Source organism: Punctularia strigosozonata (assembly GCF_000264995.1).
Source record: "Punctularia strigosozonata HHB-11173 SS5 unplaced genomic scaffold PUNSTscaffold_19, whole genome shotgun sequence".
NCBI classification, from domain to species: domain Eukaryota; kingdom Fungi; phylum Basidiomycota; class Agaricomycetes; order Corticiales; family Punctulariaceae; genus Punctularia; species Punctularia strigosozonata.
The window spans coordinates 289,819-311,672 of record NW_006767451.1 but is presented as its reverse complement, the minus strand read 5'-3'; the positions used below and the strand labels follow the sequence as shown (position 1 = coordinate 311,672).

General features: G+C 57.3%; 8 protein-coding genes across 8 annotated transcripts; 3 read left to right on the top strand and 5 right to left on the bottom strand.

The window, feature by feature from the left end:
- Positions 1–27: 27 nt before the first annotated feature.
- Positions 28–4,160, bottom strand: PUNSTDRAFT_76716 (uncharacterized protein; the record flags this gene model as incomplete). The annotated part of the gene is made up of 14 exons (XM_007388566.1): positions 28–745; positions 799–968; positions 1,031–1,280; positions 1,338–1,448; positions 1,512–1,638; positions 1,706–1,807; positions 1,850–2,219; positions 2,390–2,710; positions 2,858–2,942; positions 3,007–3,134; positions 3,271–3,344; positions 3,421–3,519; positions 3,599–3,824; positions 3,933–4,160. The coding sequence occupies 14 exons, from the start codon at positions 4,158–4,160 to the stop codon at positions 28–30; spliced, it is 3,009 nt and encodes a 1,002-aa protein (XP_007388628.1).
- Positions 4,161–4,772: 612 nt separating this feature from the next.
- Positions 4,773–5,982, bottom strand: PUNSTDRAFT_77002 (20S proteasome subunit; the record flags this gene model as incomplete). Its single annotated transcript, XM_007388565.1, has 5 exons — positions 4,773–4,953; positions 5,053–5,150; positions 5,262–5,436; positions 5,518–5,684; positions 5,770–5,982. 5 exons carry the CDS (start codon positions 5,980–5,982, stop codon positions 4,773–4,775), a joined length of 834 nt encoding a protein of 277 aa, XP_007388627.1.
- A 354-nt stretch (positions 5,983–6,336) lies between these two features.
- PUNSTDRAFT_47677 (uncharacterized protein) lies at positions 6,337–7,829 on the top strand (the record flags this gene model as incomplete). Its single annotated transcript, XM_007388564.1, has 5 exons — positions 6,337–6,523; positions 6,611–6,671; positions 6,744–7,317; positions 7,394–7,524; positions 7,811–7,829. 5 exons carry the CDS (start codon positions 6,337–6,339, stop codon positions 7,827–7,829), a joined length of 972 nt encoding a protein of 323 aa, XP_007388626.1.
- A 1,250-nt stretch (positions 7,830–9,079) lies between these two features.
- Positions 9,080–9,824, bottom strand: PUNSTDRAFT_146649 (DUF1857-domain-containing protein). Its single transcript, XM_007388563.1, has 3 exons — positions 9,625–9,824; positions 9,485–9,559; positions 9,080–9,417 (listed from the first exon to the last, which is right to left on the bottom strand). Exons 1-3 carry the CDS (start codon positions 9,787–9,789, stop codon positions 9,193–9,195), a joined length of 465 nt encoding a protein of 154 aa, XP_007388625.1. The 5' UTR covers positions 9,790–9,824; the 3' UTR covers positions 9,080–9,192.
- Positions 9,825–10,503: 679 nt separating this feature from the next.
- On the bottom strand, positions 10,504–12,922 carry PUNSTDRAFT_55732 (maltose permease). The gene is made up of 8 exons (XM_007388562.1): positions 12,580–12,922; positions 12,497–12,527; positions 12,414–12,435; positions 11,929–12,354; positions 11,426–11,866; positions 10,978–11,371; positions 10,845–10,924; positions 10,504–10,785 (listed from the first exon to the last, which is right to left on the bottom strand). Exons 1-8 carry the CDS (start codon positions 12,771–12,773, stop codon positions 10,718–10,720), a joined length of 1,656 nt encoding a protein of 551 aa, XP_007388624.1. The 5' UTR covers positions 12,774–12,922; the 3' UTR covers positions 10,504–10,717.
- A 1,894-nt stretch (positions 12,923–14,816) lies between these two features.
- PUNSTDRAFT_26885 (uncharacterized protein) lies at positions 14,817–15,471 on the top strand (the record flags this gene model as incomplete). Its single annotated transcript, XM_007388561.1, has 2 exons — positions 14,817–14,930; positions 14,983–15,471. Coding segments are annotated over 2 exons (603 nt in total), but the record flags the coding sequence as incomplete, so codon positions are not given.
- A 267-nt stretch (positions 15,472–15,738) lies between these two features.
- On the top strand, positions 15,739–17,746 carry PUNSTDRAFT_47674 (uncharacterized protein; the record flags this gene model as incomplete). Its single annotated transcript, XM_007388560.1, has 4 exons — positions 15,739–16,092; positions 16,244–16,296; positions 16,408–16,840; positions 17,063–17,746. 4 exons carry the CDS (start codon positions 15,739–15,741, stop codon positions 17,744–17,746), a joined length of 1,524 nt encoding a protein of 507 aa, XP_007388622.1.
- A 1,037-nt stretch (positions 17,747–18,783) lies between these two features.
- On the bottom strand, positions 18,784–21,830 carry PUNSTDRAFT_146647 (cytochrome P450). The gene is made up of 19 exons (XM_007388559.1): positions 21,322–21,830; positions 21,176–21,263; positions 21,088–21,120; positions 20,881–21,031; positions 20,741–20,827; positions 20,573–20,687; positions 20,486–20,516; positions 20,296–20,437; positions 20,004–20,227; positions 19,949–19,954; positions 19,788–19,897; positions 19,670–19,736; positions 19,477–19,611; positions 19,385–19,424; positions 19,290–19,338; positions 19,204–19,233; positions 19,129–19,143; positions 18,946–19,072; positions 18,784–18,881 (listed from the first exon to the last, which is right to left on the bottom strand). The coding sequence occupies exons 1-19, from the start codon at positions 21,403–21,405 to the stop codon at positions 18,844–18,846; spliced, it is 1,572 nt and encodes a 523-aa protein (XP_007388621.1). The 5' UTR covers positions 21,406–21,830; the 3' UTR covers positions 18,784–18,843.
- Positions 21,831–21,854: the final 24 nt, after the last annotated feature.

The following is a 21,854-nucleotide window of genomic DNA, read 5'->3' as shown; positions in this document are numbered from 1 at the left end:
CCAACCACGCTGCCCCAAGCGTCCCTCTCACGCAAATTCCGACGCCAGCGTCCTCTCCACGCTCGACCCGGCCTCTTTCCGAACGGTCTCCTTCATCCCCAACCCGACCTTCTCCAACCCCTCCAGCACCGCGTTATACACCGCCGGATCCGTCGGCCCGTGCACCCCCCTCAGCCCCACGGCCCCGTTCACCACCTCCAGCGCCGCGAACGCGACCGGCAATCCCACGCACCGCGACATCGCCGACTCCCCGGGCGTGCCGTACACCGTCAACGACGACGCGTACACGTCCTCGCCCGCGCGGTCCAGCGGGCCCTCGCCGGCACCGAACCCGGACCGGGCGCCCACCTCGTGCGCGAGGACGACAACGTCGCGCTCCGTCGGCTCGAGCCGGAGCTTGTGCGCGAGGAGCGTCGCGAGGAGGTCGATCGGCGCGCGGGGCGAGCGGGGGAGCGGCGGGAGCTCGTTCGCCTCGTCCGCCGCCGAGGACGGGGGCGTCCTCAGCCCGGGCGCCATGGACAGCCAGTCCAGCGCGTCGAGCAGCGGTTCCGTGTGGCGCGCGTCGACGGCGTCACCGATGGCAGAGATCAGCGAGGCCGGGTCGTTCTCCCGAATGGTGTGCGCCAGCTTCGTCTGGAGGGCTTGCCGCGCGAGCGAGCTCCAGTGGTCGAGGACGAGCGTCTTCTCGGTGTCGAGGAGGCCGATGTCTTTAAAGGACTGTAGGAGGTCGCAGTACCCAGGATATCTACGAAGGTATCGTGAACAGAAGAGCGAAGGCATGAATTGATGAGAATTCACCTCAGAGTGCCGCGAAGCAGCGTCCGTAGATTGTCAAGGGTACCGACAGGATATTCGTCGACGTAGTTGAGACTGTTCCTATTCGCGATCCCCTCGAGCCTTAACGTGTTCGACACCGGCACGTCCGCAAAGTGGCGCTTCAGCACCTCCCTCTCCGGGACCTCGCGCATCTGGATGCCGCTCCTCGTCAGCATCGCCCCATTCCGGGAAGAGAGCAGAATGGAGAGCTCACATGCCCGTCGAGCTTGAACGACGCGCCGTTGAGCGCCGCCGCGAGCACGCCGCGCGGGCTCCAGCTGAACTTGTACCCGAGCGGCACGTCCGCGTTCTCGGGCGCCGGCAGACCGCCGCAGAAGGAGACGAAGGACGTCACGCGCTGCCCCCGCGCTCGTATCTCGTTGCAGAGCTTGATGGCGGAGCAGTGGTCGATTCCGGGGTCGAGCCCGATCTCGTTCAGGAGCAACACGTCCGCAGCCGCGGCCCTGTACGAGAGTCAGCCGTGGACTGGACAGAAAATAAAAAGGGAGGTGAGACGCCACTGTTCGTGAAGGTCGCGCATCTGGGGCGATATATATGAGGCGGTGACGAGGTGCGTTCGGTGTTCGATGCAGAGCTGGGCGACGGACGGGTGGAACGGGACCGGAAGCAAGCTGGACGCAAATCCACAAGGTCGGTACCGGACAGCGAGCGACTGGAGAGCGAACGCAACGCACCTGACGACGACGTCCGCTTCCGCAACGAGCCTCCCGATGCGCTCTCTGTCATTCATGTCGACGACGATCCCCTTCGCGTTCTCGTGTCGCTTCGTCAACCGCTCGACCTCCGCCGCAACGTTGCTCGCTACAATCCGCACGAAACGTCGGTCAATACGACCACCGTCCACCAGGTAGCGGAAAGCGCAACTCACCGACAACGAGCTCCACGCGGCGGTCCGTACACAGCTCGTGCACCGCCGGTCCGGCAACCATCCCACTCCCCAACATCAACACCCTCTTCTTCCTCTCCGCCCCTCCCCTCCTCCCCTCCTTCCTCACGCTCTCCCCAGCAACACCCACACCCACGCCCACGCTATCCCCGCTCCCACCCACGCTCCTCCTCCACACCCCCACCCCCTCCCCAAGCCACCGATGCCTCTCCTCCAACCCTCCCCCCCTCGCCACCGTCGCCCTTTCCAACGCCTCCTCCCTCTCCGCCTCCTCCTCCCCCAGCCCTCCCTCGCCGCGATACCCCCGCACGACGGCGCGCAAGTACGGCATGAGCACGCCCGAAAAGTGTGCCGACGCGTCGAGCGGCAGTGCGGCGGGCAGGATATCGACCGCCATCATCGTCACCGGCGGCAATCCCGCCGGCACCGCGGGGTGCGCCAGCGTATAAAACGGCGCGGACAGCGTCGACGGCCGCGTCAGAAACTCCAAGCCGCCCTATGAAAATAAAATAAAATAAAAACCAACCTACATTAGCAAATGATAATAAAAGGGGTAGGAAAATCGGATTAGGGTAAAATAAATATATAAAAGGCCGCGCGCGGGTGGAGGCGAAAGAGGGGGGAGGGGGAGGGGGGAAAAGGCGATGGATTTTCTCTCTCTCTCACCTCGATATCGCAGCTGATGTCGCCCACGACGCCCAGCCTGCCCGGCTGCCCGAGCGCTCCAGCGCGGCGCAGCGCGTCGACGAGCTGCGCGGTGCTCATCAGCCGCGGGCTGCCGGGCGCCCATCCGACGCCGTTCAGGAGCAGCGTGGCGTAGGGCGCGATGCGGGCGTGGAAGTCGGACCGGAACGCGGACGGGTCGGCGTAGTACGCGGCGCGGGAATAGGACCCGGACCCCGAGCTAGGGACGGAGCTGGAGACGGAGACGGAGCTGGAGACGGAGCTGGAGAGGTAGTCCGCCGGTTGCGCGTGGACGAGGTAGATCTTGCGGAGGTCGGTTGCTGGTGGCGCGGCATGAGCTCCCTCCACTTATTATTTATCATTTAAGAAGATAAAAAGGAGACGGGTGTGTGTGTGTGGCGGGGGGGGGGTAGTAGAACGGACGGATGTGGACGTACAGGGATCGGAGACGAGCGCGGGGAGACGCGAGGCGGGGACGCGTTCGATGGGGAGCTCGGAGAGGATGGAGAGGCAGCCTTGCGCGACCTGGCCGTTCCTGCGGGTGGAAAAAGATTTTCCGATGAGGGACGATGGGAAAAAAGCGAGAGAGAAAGGGCTACCCGGTGACGCAGACGACGAACGGGCCCATGCTCGGCGGCGTGCCGCGCGCCGCGATGCGCGCGCCGATCGCGCGGAGCGAGGCGCGGAGAGCCGGGATGTCGGGTTGCGTGTGCGGGCGGGGGGTGTACTGCATGAGTTGGAGACGTCAGCGCCGCTGGACGGGATGGAGGGGGTGGAGGGCGGATCGGGAGGGAGGAGAAGGAAAAGAAGGGACCGGTGGGGGGGGGGGAAGGGAAGGTAGCGAGGAGGGGCGCGCGACGTACGAGGAAGGGGCTCGCGACGCCGAGATGGAGGTGCGCCTGGGCGAGCGCGGAGAGCGATTCGAGCGCGCCGGCCACTGCGCAACACAAGTCGGATGAGAACAAAAAAACGGCACGAGAGTATACCAAGGCAAGGCGAGGGCTATCGTTCACCTCCTGCGAACCACCCGAATCCGACGGTGCGTTTCCCCTCCGCGTCCGTGAGGAGCTCGTAGTCGACCAGACGCGCGAGCAGCCTTGGATCGTGGTCGGCTGTACGCAGTAAGGAACCCGTCAGCGCCGATTGCCGTGACGGAGCGTGTGGGGGGAGGGGGAAGCGGATGAAACGTACGGGTGCCGGGGTGTCCCGCGAGGAACCGGGAGAGCAGCGGCATGTTGTACGGCTGGCCTTTGGTCGTGTGGGAGAACATGAGCTGCGTGCGGGGCACGAGCTGAGACGGGGACGAAGACGGGGACGGGGACGGGACGGGGTCCGTGCGGAGCTCGTGCAGCGGGGGCTCCTTGATCCCGAGCACGACGTGCGCCGGCGCCAGCGTCGGGTGTATCTCCGCGCCCGCCTGTCCCATAAACCGGGCGCGCGTCAGCCTCACGATCAAAAGCACGCGGGTGGCCGGGGGGGGGTTGTGGGGGAGAGCGGTGAGCGGTGAGCGGAGAGCGGGGCGCACCTCGACGAACTCCTGCGCGTCGAACACGCGCCGCTCGCAGGGCTGGACGAGCACGCGCGCACCGTGCTCGTGCACGAGCTCGCGCACGGCGGCGGGCGTGAGCGGGCAGCGGCGCTCCCAGACGCGCGACGGGTCTTCGCGCCGCAGGCCGACGGTGACGCGCGCCGGCGTCGACAGCGACCGGCGGAGGGTCGCGTCGAGCTTGCGCGCGTGTTTGTGCAGTGTCATGGGTTGGTTTAGCTGTAGTCGAGGAAAACGATGTTCGTATGGTGTTTCGATACGTGGTCGTTGGTGTCGGTGTCGGTGTCGGTGCGCCGGAAGACCCGTTGGGCGTTCGAGTCGCGGTGCTGTTTATGTCACGGCTGCAAGATCCGAGCCGAGAGAGGACGTTAACGCGGAGCGGGGAGGAGGCTGGCCCTCATATGGCACGACGCCGACAATCACGGCGGATCAGGCACACATGGCAGCACGGAGATGAGCACCCGTCCCGGACGCCGGCACGGAGCTCCAGCGTTACCGTCGTCGATCGCTGCTCGTTACATAGGATGGACGTATAGGCCATGATTCGAAGATAACAGGATAGGGTCAGAGGCAAACTACATTGGTTGCATACGTCGAGAGGAGTTGTGCATGAGAGGGATCGACGCTTCGAGCATCTTATCGTGATCAAGCGGTGCTTGCTTTACCACCGTCGACGCGCAGAGCATCCACGCATCCCTTATTTCATCACCGCAAGAAGAAAAAAGAACGGAGTCGACGACAAACGAAAAAAAGACATCACATCCTACACCGACAACGACGACGACGACGAGGAGAGATACCCTGTACATTTCTCGGATCTCAATCCGTGTCCATCGCCTCGCCCGGCCGCGCCGCGATCGGCGTCACCTCCTCGCTCACGACCAGCTTCTTGATCTCCTCCTTCTTCCACGCCGTCGTCCCGCGCCGGAAGCGGTAGCTGCGCTCCTTCGCCTCGCGCTCGTTCGGCTTGACAAAGTTGCGCAGCATCTCCGTGTTGTTCCTGCAAACGGTCGCGTTATTCATGTATGACGTATAGGTGAGGTGCGAGCGGGAGGAGGAGATGGGGGAGGGGAAGGAACGAAGAAAGAAAAAAACGTACGCGGTGATGACGCAGGCGTCGACGTTCGAGCCCGAGCCGAGGTCGTTGAAGATACCGGCGGAGATGGCGGCGGTGACGAGGTGCAGCGCTTCTTCTCGCTGTATCGTTCGTCCAAGAATACACAACGTGTCAGTCCGGATCGGGGGGCAAGAGGAATAGGCGGAGGAGGAGGAGGAGGGGGGGGGAGGATGGAAGGGGGAGGCGCTCACGCTCATATCGGGCTTCCAGCCGCTCTCGAACACGGCCATGGCCGCGAGCGAGCCCGAGCCCATGGTCACGTACGGCAGCTTGTCCGTCGAGCCGTGCGGGTGGATCGTGAACAGGTGCGCGCCCGTCGCGTCCACGCCGCCGAGCACGAGCGCGGCGCCGACGTGCCCTTGGTACCTGTTTCGTGCCACGTCCCGCCGTCCGTCCGTCAGCCCGAGCGTGGGAGGTGTCGGAGGGACAAAAAACGAAAGCACGCACCGGAAGAGCATCTGCTTGAGCATCGTCATCGCGGTCACGACCCGCGGCTTGCGCCCGGTCGAGAGAGCGTGCAGCTGGATGTTGGACGCGATGAGCTGCGTCGTGAACTCGGTGTCGGCCGCGGTGCCGGCGCCGCAGCACCGTATGTGGTCCGCGATGTAGTGGATCTAGGAGCGTGAGCCAATCGTCAGCCTTCCTTTTTCTCTCTCTAAAGCGACCGAGGAAGGGGGGGGGGGAGGGCGAATCCGATACCTTCTCGCAGTTCTTGTCGGCGACGATGGGGCCCTCGGTCGCGCGCGTGTCGGCGCCGAGGACGATACCGTCCCTAAACACGCAGCCGACGATGGTCGTACCCGTGCTCGTCGCCTTGGGCAGCGGCATCCCCTTCTGCTCGAGGTACGTGTTCCGCACGCTGTTCGAAAAGTCGAAGCCGGCGCCGCGGAAGTGCGAGGTGGAAGCCGCCATGATCGTCGTCGTCGTCGTCGCCGTCGTTTGAGATGGAGATCGTTGTGAGTAGTAAAGCGTCGAAGAGGGCGCAGGCGACGAGGGGCGGTCGATCGGAAAGACCAAAAGGACTCAAAGGCAGAATGTATGCTCTACGCTCGCCCCGTCGCAAGTGACGCGTACATACCTTCGGACGCGCGTCCAGGACCCCGAAAGGGGGTGACACCGCCACCATCTGCCCCGCCGGGGTCCCGCTGCACCGCGTTTATCGCGCAGCCCGGACAGTCGTCACCGTCGACCGCAGCGACCTCTCCTCCTCCTCGTCCTCCTTCGTCCTCCTCCACCACAACAACCCATCCTCGATCTTCGAACACGATGTCTGGCTGGACAAAACTGCAGTCGAGCTTCACCGGGCTCGGGACGAACGCGGCGACGGCGCTCCAGGGCCTCAACCTCGGCGAGAGCGCGAACAAGCTCAGCAAGGGCTTCCAGAGCAGCGTGCAGGCGACGCGCGAGCGTCTCGGCCAGGTCGCGCCCGACGAGATCACCGAGCTTCCCCAAGGTACGCGCGCGCCTCGTCTCGTCGCACTCTCATCACCGTATACGCCGCCCTCGCAATGACTGAAACACATCGCCTTTCGCGCCGCAGAGTACAAAGACCTCGAGGCGCGCGTGGACGCGCTGCGCCAGGCGCACGTCGCCCTCCTAAAGTCAGTCCTATCTCCGTCTCCGTATCCCAGCCGTTCGCTGAGAGCCCACGCCCCCCGAAAAAACACATCCAGAATCACGAACGTCTACGCCTTCGAGTCCTACGACTACCCGACCCAGATCCAAGAGTCCCTCGCCGAGCTCTCCACCACCATCGGCGCCAACCTCACCAACTTCGCCGCCGCCAACCTCAAAGGCACCAACCTCCCCGCGCCCGCCCCGACCACCCCTCCCGCGCACCAGCACAAGACGCTCCCGCACGCCCTCGGCCGCGCCGCCACCCAAGCCGGCGCCGCCCTCCAAGCCGTCTCCCCCCTCCCCGAATCCGACCGCCTCCTGCGCGCGCTCGCGGCGTACGCCGGCGCGTGGGACAAGATCGCCGACGCGCGCGTGCAGCAGGACGGCGCGATCCAGCAGGCCTTCCTCGCGCCCTGGCAGCAGACGCTGAACACGAGCATCAACATGGCCGTCAAAGCCCGCCAGGCCGTGCGCGCCAGCCGGCTCGAGCTCGACGCCGCCAAGCAGGTGCTCAAGTCGGCCAGCCCGGCCAAGCAGGAGCACGCCCGCCTCGAGGTCGAGAACGCGGAGGACGACCTCGTGCAGAAGACCGAGGTCGCGATCACGCTCATGAAGACCGTGCTCGAGAACGTACGCGCATCCCTGCATATATATATTTATATATAATCGCCCCTGAGACCGTGACTGATCGAGTTATTGGAAACAGCCCGAGCCGATCAAGAATCTGAACGAGCTCACCAAGGCCCAGCTCCTTTACTACAATGCCGCCGCCGAGGCGCTCTCCGGCGTCCAGGGCGAAATCGAGGAGCTCGCCGTCGCCGCCGAGGGCGAATACAGGTCAGCACTGATCACCTTCACCCCCATCGTCTCCCACATATCTCTTCGTGTTTTTCTCCCGTGTTCTTTGGTGTGAGAAAAAACGCTATGGGTTTCGTGCAGAAAAGAACGGCACGCGGGAAAAAATCGGGGCCTCCACAGCCTTGTTCTTCTCCGTTTCCGCGGATTCCTCCTCCGTTTTACCTGCGGGGTCCATTCATCCCCCGTGCTGTGACGATTTTGGATCGCGATTCATCCCATCTGGAACGTGCCTCGCTAACGCCCTCCTTCTCCGTTCCGTGCCCAGGAAGACCCGCGAGCACTGAAGAAGTATCCCTCAACTGACGTCTCAAGCCTCGAACGACGCGTGTTTTTTTTTCTTCCCGCGAGGCATCGAAGGAAGGACGCGTAGAATCTTTTACCGATGTGTGTGCTACGATAGTGCGGATGGGCCCGGATATGTACATTAAACGTATGTTCCCCCGAAATGTGTGTGGTGCGTTCAGGAGCGCGGCGTGAGTCGGATCGTGCCCGGATCGTGGATCGCCGCTCGCTCGATAGCGCAACGGCCTGGGCTTCACGAAACAGCACGAAGTATGTACTTTGCTTGTCGGACATAAAGAAGCGCCTCCTCCGATGGGTTTGGTGGGGAATCTGCAGCTGATGTTGTCCGGATGCTGAGAGCATTGACGATCGCGATCGTAGATTTCCGTTGAGCGGACAACTGACAACATCATACGTACATTCGCGGGCATTTTTCTTATTATCATTTTGGTTTGAACTCGTATGAAACGATGATAATTCTGATACGAGATGCGGAAGATCTACTGCCACACTCGCCACAATGTTTGTTCAACAAAACTTGAGAACGAAAGTTCCGACTGCAGTGAACGACAAGAACATATCGCAAGATTCGCCCAGCTGTGGATCATATTCAACAGCCGTGGTATTGTGGCTGGTGCGCGGGTACCCACACCCAATCACAGCTTCCTGCCGAGCTCATCGACGCCCCACGTACGTAGTCCTCCCACTTTCCGCCTCGCCCGATCTATCGCGAACCTTTTTTTTCCCTGGAGATGGATGCATCAGCCTCTTCGAAAAGTACAGCTTCGTATTATTTCTCCGGGAGACATTACTATGGACCCACCTGATATGAACCCGTTTTGGCGACTTTCACCTGATGTGAAACACCTTTCTTGCCCGCCTCAAGCATCCCACAGCACCTCTGATAATTCAACACTTTGTACACATCAGAGTAGGGGTATCATCTCAATATATCCGAGATATTAAATTATCTGAGTGAAAGGAGCAGTCTACGCAAATCGAGCAGGCCGATACACAATGCTTATTAATAGATTTCTGACCGGCATCCCTCTGGAAGAATAAGTTTTGCACCGTGCTCTTAATGGCTTCAGGCTATGACTAAACATGCACATGGCTATCTATGTGTGAGTCCAATAAATATTATAGCAAGAATTGAAGGAGAGCGGACAAAAGTGAAACGGATGTTTCACATCAGTACTTCTCTACACGGTGTTGGATGTTGGGAACTTCCGCAGACGATAGAGGGGGCGGGCAAGCGTAGGGCTGCACGCACACGCCTTGAAGAGGTTTATCCAGATTGCAACTCAACAGATGATGATACATAAGTACGCGTAGAAGTGCGAGCGATTCGTGCTTTCCCTAGCCTTACTTCGCCTTGATCGTGCCGTCCACGACGAGCTCCCGGATGCGGTCAATCGAATGCTGGATACCGCCTGCAAGTCCCTTCGCGATCTGGACGTTAGGCGTCGCCTCGTCAGTGGGCACGCCGGGGATGCCGTTCGCGAAGCTGAATGTGAGCAGCAGCTCGCCGGACGGGCTGTAGGAGACGATGTTCGTGATGCGGTTGCCGAGCGAGACCTCGAAGTAAGCCTGCCCGTCGCCCGATCGGTAAGACATTGCCGAGGGAAACCAAGAGGGGAGGGGAAAATTTACGTACGATCGCGGGCTCGTGCAGCTCGATCTCTTCCGTCGCGAGCGGGGCGTCCTCGCCGAACTTGACTCTGCGCGTCACCTGCGGAGGAGTAGCCGACCCACGTCAGAGATCAGGTATCTGATAAGACGGGACGGACTGGATACCTTGTTCGGGCTATCGTAAACAAGCTCGCAGTGGGTGATGGCGGCAACGAAGCTCTTCGGGTTGCGCGCTTTGATCCCGAGGCCTTCCCAGACCTGCGCCTCGGACAGGACGGGCGTCGCGCCGGGCGGGTTCACGGGAACGGTGGCAGCAAGGGCAGAGACCATGGTATACGAAACTAGGTCGGTTGGCGTGGGGTGATATTACTCGGCGTTCGGCGTACTCGGGGGGTGCGCGAGCGAAGAGTCTGTAGCGAGAAGGGAGAGTTAGAGGTGAGATCGGGGCATAATGGCGCGTCGACGCACCGGGATATATACCGTTCTCTGCTGTCAGTCAAGTCGCCGGTAGTAGTGCCTTGGATGAGTGTATGCGCCGCTTGCTCCTCACTGCTGGCGTCATCCCGAGTATATATAGTATGCGCGCGTCCATTCGGGACGCGGTGGGTCGGCTTGGGTCATCCAAGCACATCGAAGTTGCCAAGGCCATCGTGTACATCGTTGGAAAGCACTCTCAGCACAAAAACCTAGCTAGATGAGTACGTATATGCTATCTAAGCAAGTATCCGTCAGCAAATGTGCACTGATAAGCCTTATGGGCTCGACCCGTATACACGGGGCGAGGGGGTTTACCCGTCGCGTCGGCATGGCCATGAGAGCTTGCTTTGCTTGTATCAGAGAGTCGGACGATAACGCGGAGGCCAAATCCTGTTGTCGTCGGTAGTGGTCGTGCACAAGTACTTACGACGTTGAATGCGACGGTGAAAGCCAGCGTGTCGGAGTTCACGCGGAAAAGCGGAGTTCCGCAACTCTTTCCGACTTATGTAACAACGCGTCGACTTACAAGCACGTAAGATGGGAGTACTCTCTGCTTTGCGCTTAGGATAATGACAGCACTCAGAATGTGTGGCATGGCCGTCAGTACAGGATCCGGAGAGACAACACAGATCATGGCTACGATTACCCGACTATGATACAAGCAAGAGAGTGCATTACGTCGTGAGCCGGCATATACAGTGAGATTACAGGCACAAAATCGAAAGTTAACATTGCTTAATGATCAGGCACACGGCACCTGGGCACCTGGGATGCTTTATGCTCATTCCAAGTGGTGAATTTCCTCCTTGGTATCCGGGTGGACCGAGCCATGGTGGTGAGTGCCAAATTCTGTTGGAGGCCATACTCAATGACACAGCAGAAGGGAGGAAGAAATGAAGGATGCTTACGATCGACCTTCGTCGACTTGAATCGCCACGCCGGCGTCTTGCTCTCGAACAGCAGGTCAAGCTCTCCATAACTCCTCCCCCTATGGTTACGTCAGACATATCACGGTGAGCTGTCCATCATATGAAAACGCACTTGGTTTCCGGTAACCTGAGGAAACAGTACAGCGTCGACAGCGTGGCGCTGCCCGCCCAGAAGAAGCCGGACTTGGGTCCCCAGTTCCAGGATGTTGGCGAAAGCATGCGCGGGACGATGATCCCACACACGATGTTCATGATCTGGTACGATATCCTGGACAGCACGATCGACTTCTGCCTCAGACGCGTGGACGAGATCTCGCCGATGAGCGTGTAGCAGATCGGGCCTAGCGTGGAGTTGTAAATGAAGTTGAGCGCGATAAGCAGCGAGCCGATGGCCATCGTCGACGAGTTGGTTCCGATAAAGCCGAGCCCGCCGATGATGAAGAGGACGACGGCCATGATCGCCATCCCGGCCGTATACAACGTGCGTCGACCGAACCAGGTGATCACTGCCGGAGGGGATCAGCTCACTATGAAGACGTAAACGCCGATCGATGACTCACAGCCCCAAGAAATGATGGTTCCGATGATGAACATCGAGTTGAGGACCATGTTCAAGCTGAACGACAAGCTGGTCGAGATCCCCGCCGTCTGCAAGAATTGCACACCCTGGCCGATCAGGTTCTCTCCGCTCAGAAGCTGCATCGCGAACACCATCATCACCACCTCCGTCCGCCTGCGGTCCGTGCCCTTGAAGCAGTCGAAGTAGGTCGTTCCTGCGGCTGCCTGCTTTTCGAGCTCGTTCGTGTGCACCATCATTGCGACGGTGCTCTTCGCCTGATCAGAGGTGTAGACGGCAGGGTTTGTGAGGCGCATGATCGATTGCTCGGCCTCGTCGAGCCGGCCTTTACGTACGAGCCACCACGGCGAGGGTGGGCAGAAGTAGACGATGAGGAAGAGTGGGACGATCCACACCCACTGGATGATGAACGGTAGGCGCCAACCTGAAAGCGATCATTGGTTCAATACGAGCGCCTCAACGAAGAGGGAACAGGGGGGTACGCACTCCAGTCGCTGTTGATGTTGAGGGTGGCCTTTACGACGCCAGACGAGAGCAGGATGCCGACGCCCCAGCAAAGGTTCACGTACGTGGTGAGGTATCCACGAAGCTGGATCGGGCACACTTCGGACGCGTACGCGGTCGTCAGCGTTTGGAAGACGCCCCATGGAATGCCACAAAAGACCTCGCCAATGACGAGCATCGTGAGCGACTTGGCAAAGACCATGATGAAGATGAAGCCTGTGAGCGCGACGATCGAACACATCATTACGATCTTGGGCCCGAAGCGGTCCGCAGCCCAACCGTTGACCAGCAAGCCAATGATGCCGCCTGCGGAAGAACCGTTCGAAAGCGCGGACTGCCATTCGGCCGGGATCACGTAACCGGCGTCGGTGTTGGGCGCGGGGACGCCGAAGCGCTTGAGGAAGTTGGCTGGGAGCGCGCCATACGTGAGTACGAGTAATGCATGTAGAATCTTCAGTTCGACTCACGTTGACCGTAGAAGGAGGCGATCTTGTAGAGAAGAATCGTGAGTGAATGTCGCCTTCACAAGCTGAAGCTGTTTATGACGTACCACGACAACGTCGTAACCTTCCATTATCAGGCTGCTAGACTGTAAGAACGGGTTCCCTCAGAGAGGACATGGCAGCGACTTACGCGGCAGAAAGAGCCATGCTCCAGAAGATGGCCCTCCGATGGATGATAAACGCTTCGCGTACGGTCATCTTGTGCTCCTGCGCGTCCGCCTTCGCGGCATCGGCGATGACGTTCGCGTCGAGCTTGCGTACGAGCTCGTCATTGTTCGCGACGACGACGTCCGCAGGCGCCTCGTGCATTCCGTACTCAGACATGGCCGGGGCGTAGATCGTAGATCGCGAGGAGGGATGCCGACGACAGGAAGTGAATGGGCCGAAGTCCTCCGTGCCATGGGGAAGCCCGCCGCGAAGCTTTATAAATGTCGGTTCGGGGAGGGCGGCGTGTCCCTGACGCCACGCGTGCGGTGTATCTTCGGCGAGAACCTCGTGCTGCCCTGGGACTAAAACGCGTCCGGTGACGAGCCCGCGTTGGCGCGCGCGGAGGTTAGCGAGAGAGGGGAGGTCCGGCCCGCTTAAGTTACGATCTGGACGAGACACTCGACGAGGAGCTTGCAGAGGCTATAATCATCAGCATGGTGGAAAAGCCGAAGTCAGGTCGAGTCGTTCAGAATGCTAGCTTAAAACGCGATGTCGCAATTATCCAGCGCGTGACGCCAGTAGTGAAGAGCGAGGTCGGGAGTCGGGGTTGGAGAAAGGAGTCAATTGCTCCCGCATTCTAGGCGAAGAAGTAGAGCGACCTCTGAATTTACTTCTCCTTGCAACCTTCTCTTCCCAGTGTTCTATGAGAGCGATCATACAGATCGAGCGCACCCTCAAGATGACGCCGAAGGTGTGCGTTTCCCCCGCAATGTCTCGCACGTCGCGGGATGTTGGAAGTCGTCGAACGGGAGCAAGCATCGAGGAAAAGGTAAAAGAGAGCAGGCGGGGGCTGCGGTAAGGTTAAGCGCCAGTTCACCTCGGCAGAGCGGCCCGCGTCAAGCCGGCTCAGAGTAACATGTGCACAGGTACCGGTGCAACGCCACGCCAACGCTCCCCGTAACACGACTTTCTTACAGGTAAGATGGGTGCTGCAATCTTCAAATTCGTAGCATTCGTCATTACACAGATTTGTCGAGAGAAGCGCTCAGGGCAGGGTTTTCCAGTCACCCCTCCGCGCCTCGAGCTCGATCACCCACTGCGTTCAGATCATGCAATTTCGACTGCATGATCCGGTTTCGGCTCCGACTCGTCGATGTGGGGGTAGTTTCACCGAAGGTGCACCGCACCATGACCCTGCTGGCGTCACTTTGCTCGCGGACAGTAAGTTTGACTATGCGCACGTGCCCTTTCCGTTCCTCTTAGTAGGGGTGCCCAATGAACATATCCCCCCTATGTTCTCGTGTAGAATCGACCCAGCATTCGATGGAAGTGATCTACGATGTCAGAAGACGCTTTCGGGCAGTTGCACGACCTCAGGTAGAATCCTAGATGCAAATTCAGTCCGAAGCAAGTCGGGACAAATCGGCGGTGGTGCCGGGTGGTCGATGTGCGTCGAGTCGAACCTTTCCTCCATGCTCCCATACTTCAACCTTTACACGTAGCTCAGTAGCTCAGTGCTCTCTACAATGCGTTCTCGGTGCCGTAGGCCCAGATGCGGTCGCAATCTTGTTTCATCTTCATGGTGGAAATGACTAGACTTCAGTGAAATATTCATCCCGCGGGCGAAGTTCTTCTATCGTTAAGAGCATGCGACAGCGCCTGGCTCTTCGGACTTCCCAGCGTTATCTCGCGCTTCCCACTGTTGTCTTGCGCCACCAACGACCTGCTTGTCGCCTTTCACACTGCTCTTCCTGCAGCTTCACCTGTATTTGGCACGTCTTTCTCAATGCTTTGGTAGGAGGGATGCCGACGGTCATGCCGGCATCCACGATGATATGGCCATACGAATGTTTGCCTGCTTAGCGTCTGCATCAAACTTCCACGGCGTCGTTGGACCCACAAGAATCGGAACTATACCGGGTCGCCAGCGGATCGATTAACAGATGCCCACCTGCGCATTCATTCATTGCTCGCTCACGGCACCGAGCTTGCGATGGCTCAAGCCCATCCTATGCATGAACGAGGCAGCATGGAGCTACGCGACGCGTCGTACGCGCCATCGCTGTTACCACCCCGGGCCACCCCTGTGGCCCACGAACGCGAGGGACAGCAAGTGGGATCATGGCGGGTTGATCCTGCGCAACTCAAGGTATCTACTGTCCTTGCCCGCCTTCACCGCTCGATTGATGCGCAATTCAGCATTCTGCACCGAAAGGACGTGACGGCGATTCGGAGATTGAGGGTGGATGGGCGACTTGTCTTGAAGAAATGCTCAGATACGATAAGAAGATGATCGAGGACTGGAACGATGAGATCAACACTATACTTATTTTTGTGAGTTCATAGGTCGTACGTATCCTGGCTATCTCTCCTCATGCAAAGACAGGCTGGTCTTTTCTCCGCAGTTCTCACAGCCTTCACCGTCGAGTCGTACCAGATGCTGCAGCAGGACCCAGAACAAGCATCGGCGGTTACGCTGTCACAGATTTCGCTTCAGCTGGAAAGTTTTTCGGTCAACCCTGCATTCATCAATTCTACGTATATTCCATCACCCCGAACCACGTCCATAGCAGAGGCCGCAACACGTATCAACAGCCTCTGGTTCACAAGTCTCGTCCTCAGTTTGACGTCAGCATTGACCGCTATCTTCGCTCGTCAGTGGCTTCGCGAGTACGTCCCTTGGCATCTAGCTATTCCCAAGGAGAAACACCTTTCCTCGCCACGAGAAACCGTCCGCCTCCGGCAGTTTCGTCACGATGGCCTGGTTCGCTGGCGTGTGCCGGCAGTGATGAACGCCATCTCCATCTTCCTCCAGATGGCTGTTGTCCTTTTTCTAGCAGGACTCACCGAGTTCGTTTGGACGCTCAACCGGATCGTCGCGATTACCATTACGGTCTTCATCGCAGCTCCTCTATTCCTCCTGCTCGCCTCCGCGATAATCCCTACGTTCGCCCCAGGTTGCCCCTATAAGTCGCCGCTCGCGTACTTCATCTACCGTGTTTCAGTCCTTATTCTGTGGCTCATCGGACGTATCGCGAGTTTGAGCGTGGCGATTCCTCTCCCAAAATCTCTGCGTGGCGACACAATAGTCGCCATCCGTCGTCGCTTAGAACATCTCCGTGGTCGAGCGTTGCGTGAGCGGATGCCCTCGACCTGGGTTCTGCGCGATGTCCTGAACGTGCGACACCGATCTCCGGAGGACCTCGACAGCGACAGCGGTGCCTTAGACTGGATCCACGCGTACACTTTCCATGAAGGCATGCGAGACAGCATTCTGGCTGAATGCCTCTCGGACATCCCGAGCGATAAACGGGCGCGAGTGGTGGTGAAACTGGTCGCAACAGCTTCCGGATACCGGTTTGACGAGCTCCTCCGTCACATACGACTAACTGGGTCCGCGCCTCAGCTGTCCGAGTTGAAGGCTCGAATTCACATGGAACTCTTGCTGGCAGCCTATACTGACAGCTGCCCGTGCGTAGATCCGAAGTGCGGGAAGGTATCCCGAAATGACATACATATCCTGACTGAACACTTATCCCCCGCCTCTCCTGAAACGCGCCGAGCACATTGGCGGTTCCTCAAGAGTCGTATTATCTCCGGAGGGCTACTTTCCCCCACAGAAATTTGCAGCTTCGCTTTGGGTATAGATGCGGCACTGGAAGAATCACTACCCATCCCCAGAGAAGGTCGGTTTCATATAGTGTGCTTTTTGAGAGCTCGTAACTAATATCACGGACGATTCAGACATGTGCATCGTGCTTCGATGGAGTGCTAGCTTATCTCCTCCCCTCATAAATGATACGGAGCGCAGTGCAATTGAGACGAAGGCCTTTGATACAGCCATATCAGCCACGTTTCGGCTCTTGGAGACTATCAACCCAGACGATAATTCACATCTGACCAAGGAGAATCCGGACCTGCAGACTCATTTCTTCAATAACGTCAATGTATATGTTCTTGACCGACTGGAAAGGTGTATCTCTGGTCACGACGCCTGGCGATGCCCCGCTCAATGGATTGTATTCGCGCTCTCTGTGCCATCCGTGCCGCATTACTTCGCGCTAACGTTCAGGAGCGTGGTACTGATGCAGATATATGATCCATCGGAGGACGTCAGGATGAAACTTGCTATCGAGAAGGCGTCTGTCCCGTTGTATCTGTGGGATCAGGAGTTCCACGAGCTCTCCGCGCGCGCGTTGACGGTACTTGCGCTGACGGTACTGACGCTTCACAACGTATTGAAGGTCTGTGCTCTGTGCATAATGCTTGCGTGTTCATTGTAGTGACATAAGCGCAGGTCTAGAGCCCCGTATCGATGTAGACAATACTACGGGCGAAGAAATGTTAATACCCGACAAACCGGTATTCATGGATGCTATCGTGTCTGACTGGACTTCAACAGGTGAGATCCTACAATTTGCATGTAAAATGCGCTAATGCAAACCACAAATGATACGATAGCACAGGCAATGAGCCCTCGATCTCGGTACCAGTCCACGCCACCCGACCCTGATTTAATCGAGAAAGCGCCAGATAATGCGTCAGAGCAGCGCCCGATGTTTGAGGAAGGGTGGCTAGCAGGATCTCCGTCCACAAATGCAATATATTCGACCATCGCTAATGCTTACGCAGCCCTCAAACATATTGTCACGATACCCGTGCCTGGAGTCGATGTCGTGGATGACGGAGTTACCTCGTCCATCGAATTCGAGCGACACATAACAGATGGCATGCACTACATGCTCGAACTGCGGGCGGAAGACTTGCTGCTCTGGATAGAGGATGCCCCCTCCCTTTTGAACGAATTCTTTGCTCGTATCGATCGCTACCTTAAATACCGTCTACGGGAACATGCCTTGGACCCGGATTCTTCGACTTGGCGCCTTCCAGCAGCGTGGATGCGATTCGTGATTGGTATGCGGTTCGTGCCAATGGACTTTTCATTCACCACATCGGTGATAATACATCAACGGATGTTCGAGCAGTTCGAGAGTATGGACTCAGAGGCGGATACCGGCACCATTTTTGGTCCACCTGTCCCGCTCTATATGTGGGACGTGGATCATGAAATGTTTGAACAAATATTTCCTGAAGAAGATCACAAAGATGGTGACTTGTGCTCTACCCAAGTTACTCAGGAATATGTCTAACTTTTGGACAGGCTTGCAGATAATGTCCCAAATTGACGAAGACACGGGCGAAGAAGTCTTAATACCCGTAAGACCCGCATACGTTGACGCTCTCGTATCCGATTGGAATTCAGTAGGTGCGTCTGAATACGGGTTGAATGTGAGTAGTAAATGAACAATTTTGACTCTCCCACTGTACTTTGTCGCTCAGTGCATCGCATAAGTCCACGGTCGCAAGCTCAGCCCATATCACCCGACGCAAACATGACTGATAGCCGGTTCTTGCCTGCAACAGAGAATCCATCCGAGTCTCTGCCATCTTCTCCTTTGGCTCCCCTGCACAATGGGCCTGACAATTCCAGAAACGTATGGAACGGACCACCAGACTATTCACCTCCTTCCTCCCCCGGACCGGGTTCTAGCAGACACGTGAAATTCAACGACCTCCCGACCCAGGACAAAGATGGTGACCCGTTAACCATCACGCCTATTTCACCCGCGGATGTACCCCTTCCGTTTCAAGATGAGGACGAGTATCGGACCCTTGCACTTGAGGGCAGCAGCGACATATCAGATATTGATATCACACCATCTAATGCATCTTCATATCCACTTGGAAATTCGAGGGAGGTGGGGTACACACTCTCCCTAGATGACCGTACCTTGCCCATCTCACCGACTCATGTTCCACTTCCACCCGTGGATGATTCCGAAATTGAGGCTCTGTCTATCGGACATGGCCACCGGGCAGAGGTCAATAATACCCTCGAACCCGAGGACGGCGGTCAGGTTCACGCTTTCCATCAGGGAAATCAGCCAGCGCGGTGGTACTCGATATTTGTCTATGCAATGCCCGCCGTATGGTAGTTCAATCCGCACTGCTCTTTATCGTTTGTTACCCCAATGCGTTCAAGATCTCTACGCAAGTTATTGCTTGTGATATGGTGCATAACACCAAATTTGTGAGCGCGATGTCGCCCACAGCACTCTGCACATCACTTTTTAGAGTACAGGTAAATTGACAAAATCCATCATGACGCAGTATCTTCAAAGAATTCACGACATAATATTCCAAGAGCAGCTACAACTGGCAGACTAGAGTAGGGTTAATGGCCACATCAAGACGGCCGCTTCACTACCCTCAGCGGGACATCCCCTACCATCGATGTCATAATCAGCGCACCCGAATGTGCAGCTCTTTCAACGAAGACACGACGCACCAGTCTTGAGTGTAATCCCCATAAGCGGATACATGTATTTCGCTTGCCATTCTTCGAATGATGAGTAACCGGTCAGATCCAGTTCGATTTTCCAGTCCCGCAGGAGGTGAGTGAGGAAGCACGCAGCCTGTGATGTTATCGGAGGCATGTATAGAATTTGATGTAAAGCTGGATATGACGTACCTCGACGAAAGCGAACTGATCGCAATGCGGTTATGGTGAAATACGGGCGAGGATGAGAACAGAGCACGACATTACCTTCTTTCCTAAGCATACTCTAGGGCCAAACTATGGGGCATAGCGTCACTCACCTAAGTGCATGGGTGGGTAATCAAATTACTCACAGAAAAGGCGACTAGGTCGTCGGCGGACTTGTCTCTCCATCGTGAAGGACTAATAGGGAATTAATATAATTCCTGCATAGAGGAGGCGGTCTCACATGAAGTCCTCAGGTTGCGGGAACGTGCGAGGATTGCGATCTGCACTTCCTTTGTCAGTCCGTGCTGAACATGCAAGACCGAAACTACATACTCAAGCCGACCTGGTCCATGCACAAAAGAATGCCTTTTGCTACAAAAACATCGCGTTGTGCGTCCGGACGTTCCGTATCATGGAACTTCAGGACGATGTTGGATTGGGGTTCCCGGATCTGCACGTAACCGGCGGCTTGATGGCGCATCGAGCGTCAGCACAAGAAGAAATAAGGCTGAGTACGATGGCTCACGATATAGCCGGGATGCTTCATAAAAGGCGTGTAAGACTGGCCCTAAAGCACTATAATCCTGGAAGGTCTACGGGGACCATTCAGTAATGTGCCACTTGTGGTTCACGATACAACCTACCGGATCCCTGTTACCAATCGTTTCTTGTATGTGACGGCAAATATTCTCCTGCTCCTCCATGTGAACAGCAAGAAGCGCGAGGGTCACTACGAGGGTGTGCGCAGTTGTTTCTGAAAGTCTCCTTCAATATTTTTGAACAGAAGCAGCAACGCCGCTCTTACCGTGTCCTATGGAGAGGTTCAGCGATGGTGACTACGATATATGTCGAGAACCCACCGGCGAAGAGGAATATGAACAAGTTCCCAGTGAGCTCCGAAAGATCTAAGCCTCGACTTCCCTCAGACTCGCTCGCTGTCACAAGCCTTCCGAACACATTTCGATCCGTAGTCTCCGTCGCCCCTCCGACGGCCTTTCGCTTCCGCAAATCTGCCCGCTTGTTCGAGATCTCGGCATGAAGGTACCGTTGCAAGTCCTCGTAGGAAATCTTTATGCGGCGCATGCTTGGGTTCACGTCAGGTAACTATCCTTGTACAGAAACGAAGTGGGCAGATCTGGAGAGAAAGCTTACATTGCGCTGGGTATAGATAGGATCCACGCCGGAGCGAGAATGCGGAACAGGAGATTGGAGGAAACGGTGACGATCATTCTGTCAATTGTACTGTGCAAGCCGGGATACGACGGAGACTCATCCCACCCAATGCGCATGTCAACTAGGGAAACGATGAGTTCGGTTAATTTCGCAAACGTTCATGACCCACAGCCGCAGGCAGCAATGACCAGGAGGGCAATCTGGAGGTCATTCAGCTCAGCACTAGTAATCCACCAGGGACGTTATTCGATCATACCCGTGTCGTGAAGTGGTTGAAGGCGGGGAATGTAATGGAGTCGCCAGCCTTCCATGCTTCGCTTTGTAGCATTTCGTGATACAACCTCGCCGTGACTTCCCATACATCAGCATAGCTACGTTGCGGTGTCAAAGCGACCATGTCCGAGGCATGATGTGGATGACACACGTTTCCTGATTGAAAGCAGGTGCAGCAATCTTCCTGTGTCTTTTCCACATGTCGCCGTTCGAGGCCACCACGTTCGACCCTAGGAAGCTGGATGATGCGAGTCAGCCACAACGGACCTTTGGGATGTCAATATTCCTTACTCGAGTGTGAGCCCCTCCACCGGTTTCTGTATATCCATCCCATCTTGGCTCATAATCTGCTTGTAAGCTTCCGGAGACACGTTGTATAAGTAGCCGGACCCGTATAACAGCGGGACGAAGTGTATGGCCTCGAAACGCCTCTCGCTGTATGCTATAGGCAAGACGTGATCACGGGAACGCAAATGAGATGAGGTTCATTGTTCGTACCAGTGCTCCGGGCATCCCAGACGTAGTGCGTTCCTGCAGCATAGATGAATCTCAAGGGGAAGCGTGCATCTGTTCGCATGATGCTTACCAGGGTTCCAACGGCCGTGTGGCAAGAGGATCGCGAGCGACGTCAGTGGCTGTATGAGAACAAACTGGACAGGGACACCCTTCACGGACTGAAGACGAGGAGTAAACTATAACCATCTTGACATCATAGCATATAAGAGCACGTACCTGTAGAATCTTCCATATAGCATAAATACGACCTAGCACATACGCCGCTGCGAATAGCAGCAATGCGTTCGAGGCGGACAGCATATCGTTCGGGATGAACCCTCCGTCGTGTTTACGACTTTATAACCCATTCCCGAGTGGCGAACACCCGCCTCCTGCGACCAGCATCACTGCCTTAGGCACTGGGCAGCCAATAACAACACACCGAATGTCGAGTGTGAGGCCGCGCAATCTTCTTGTTTCATGAAGTCGAGAACGCGGGTCCTGTTTCGCGAACCTGGAATCGTGAGAGGCCTCAGCACGAGTATATATTCCTCTAAAGTGGTGTGATGCGGGGGCTCATAGGTATCGTAGGTTTATCAGCGTGAGATAGCGCAAGGGCCCACGTGGCAGCGAAAGGGATGCGATCGTGCGCAACCATAGCGCTGCCCAAATTGCTTCACGGTGCTGTAACGCGTACGGTGGTACGAAGGACGAAGAATTCAAAGGTCGTGCGGGGAGGTCGCGGCAGGTCACGGCTCAAGGCAAAAAAA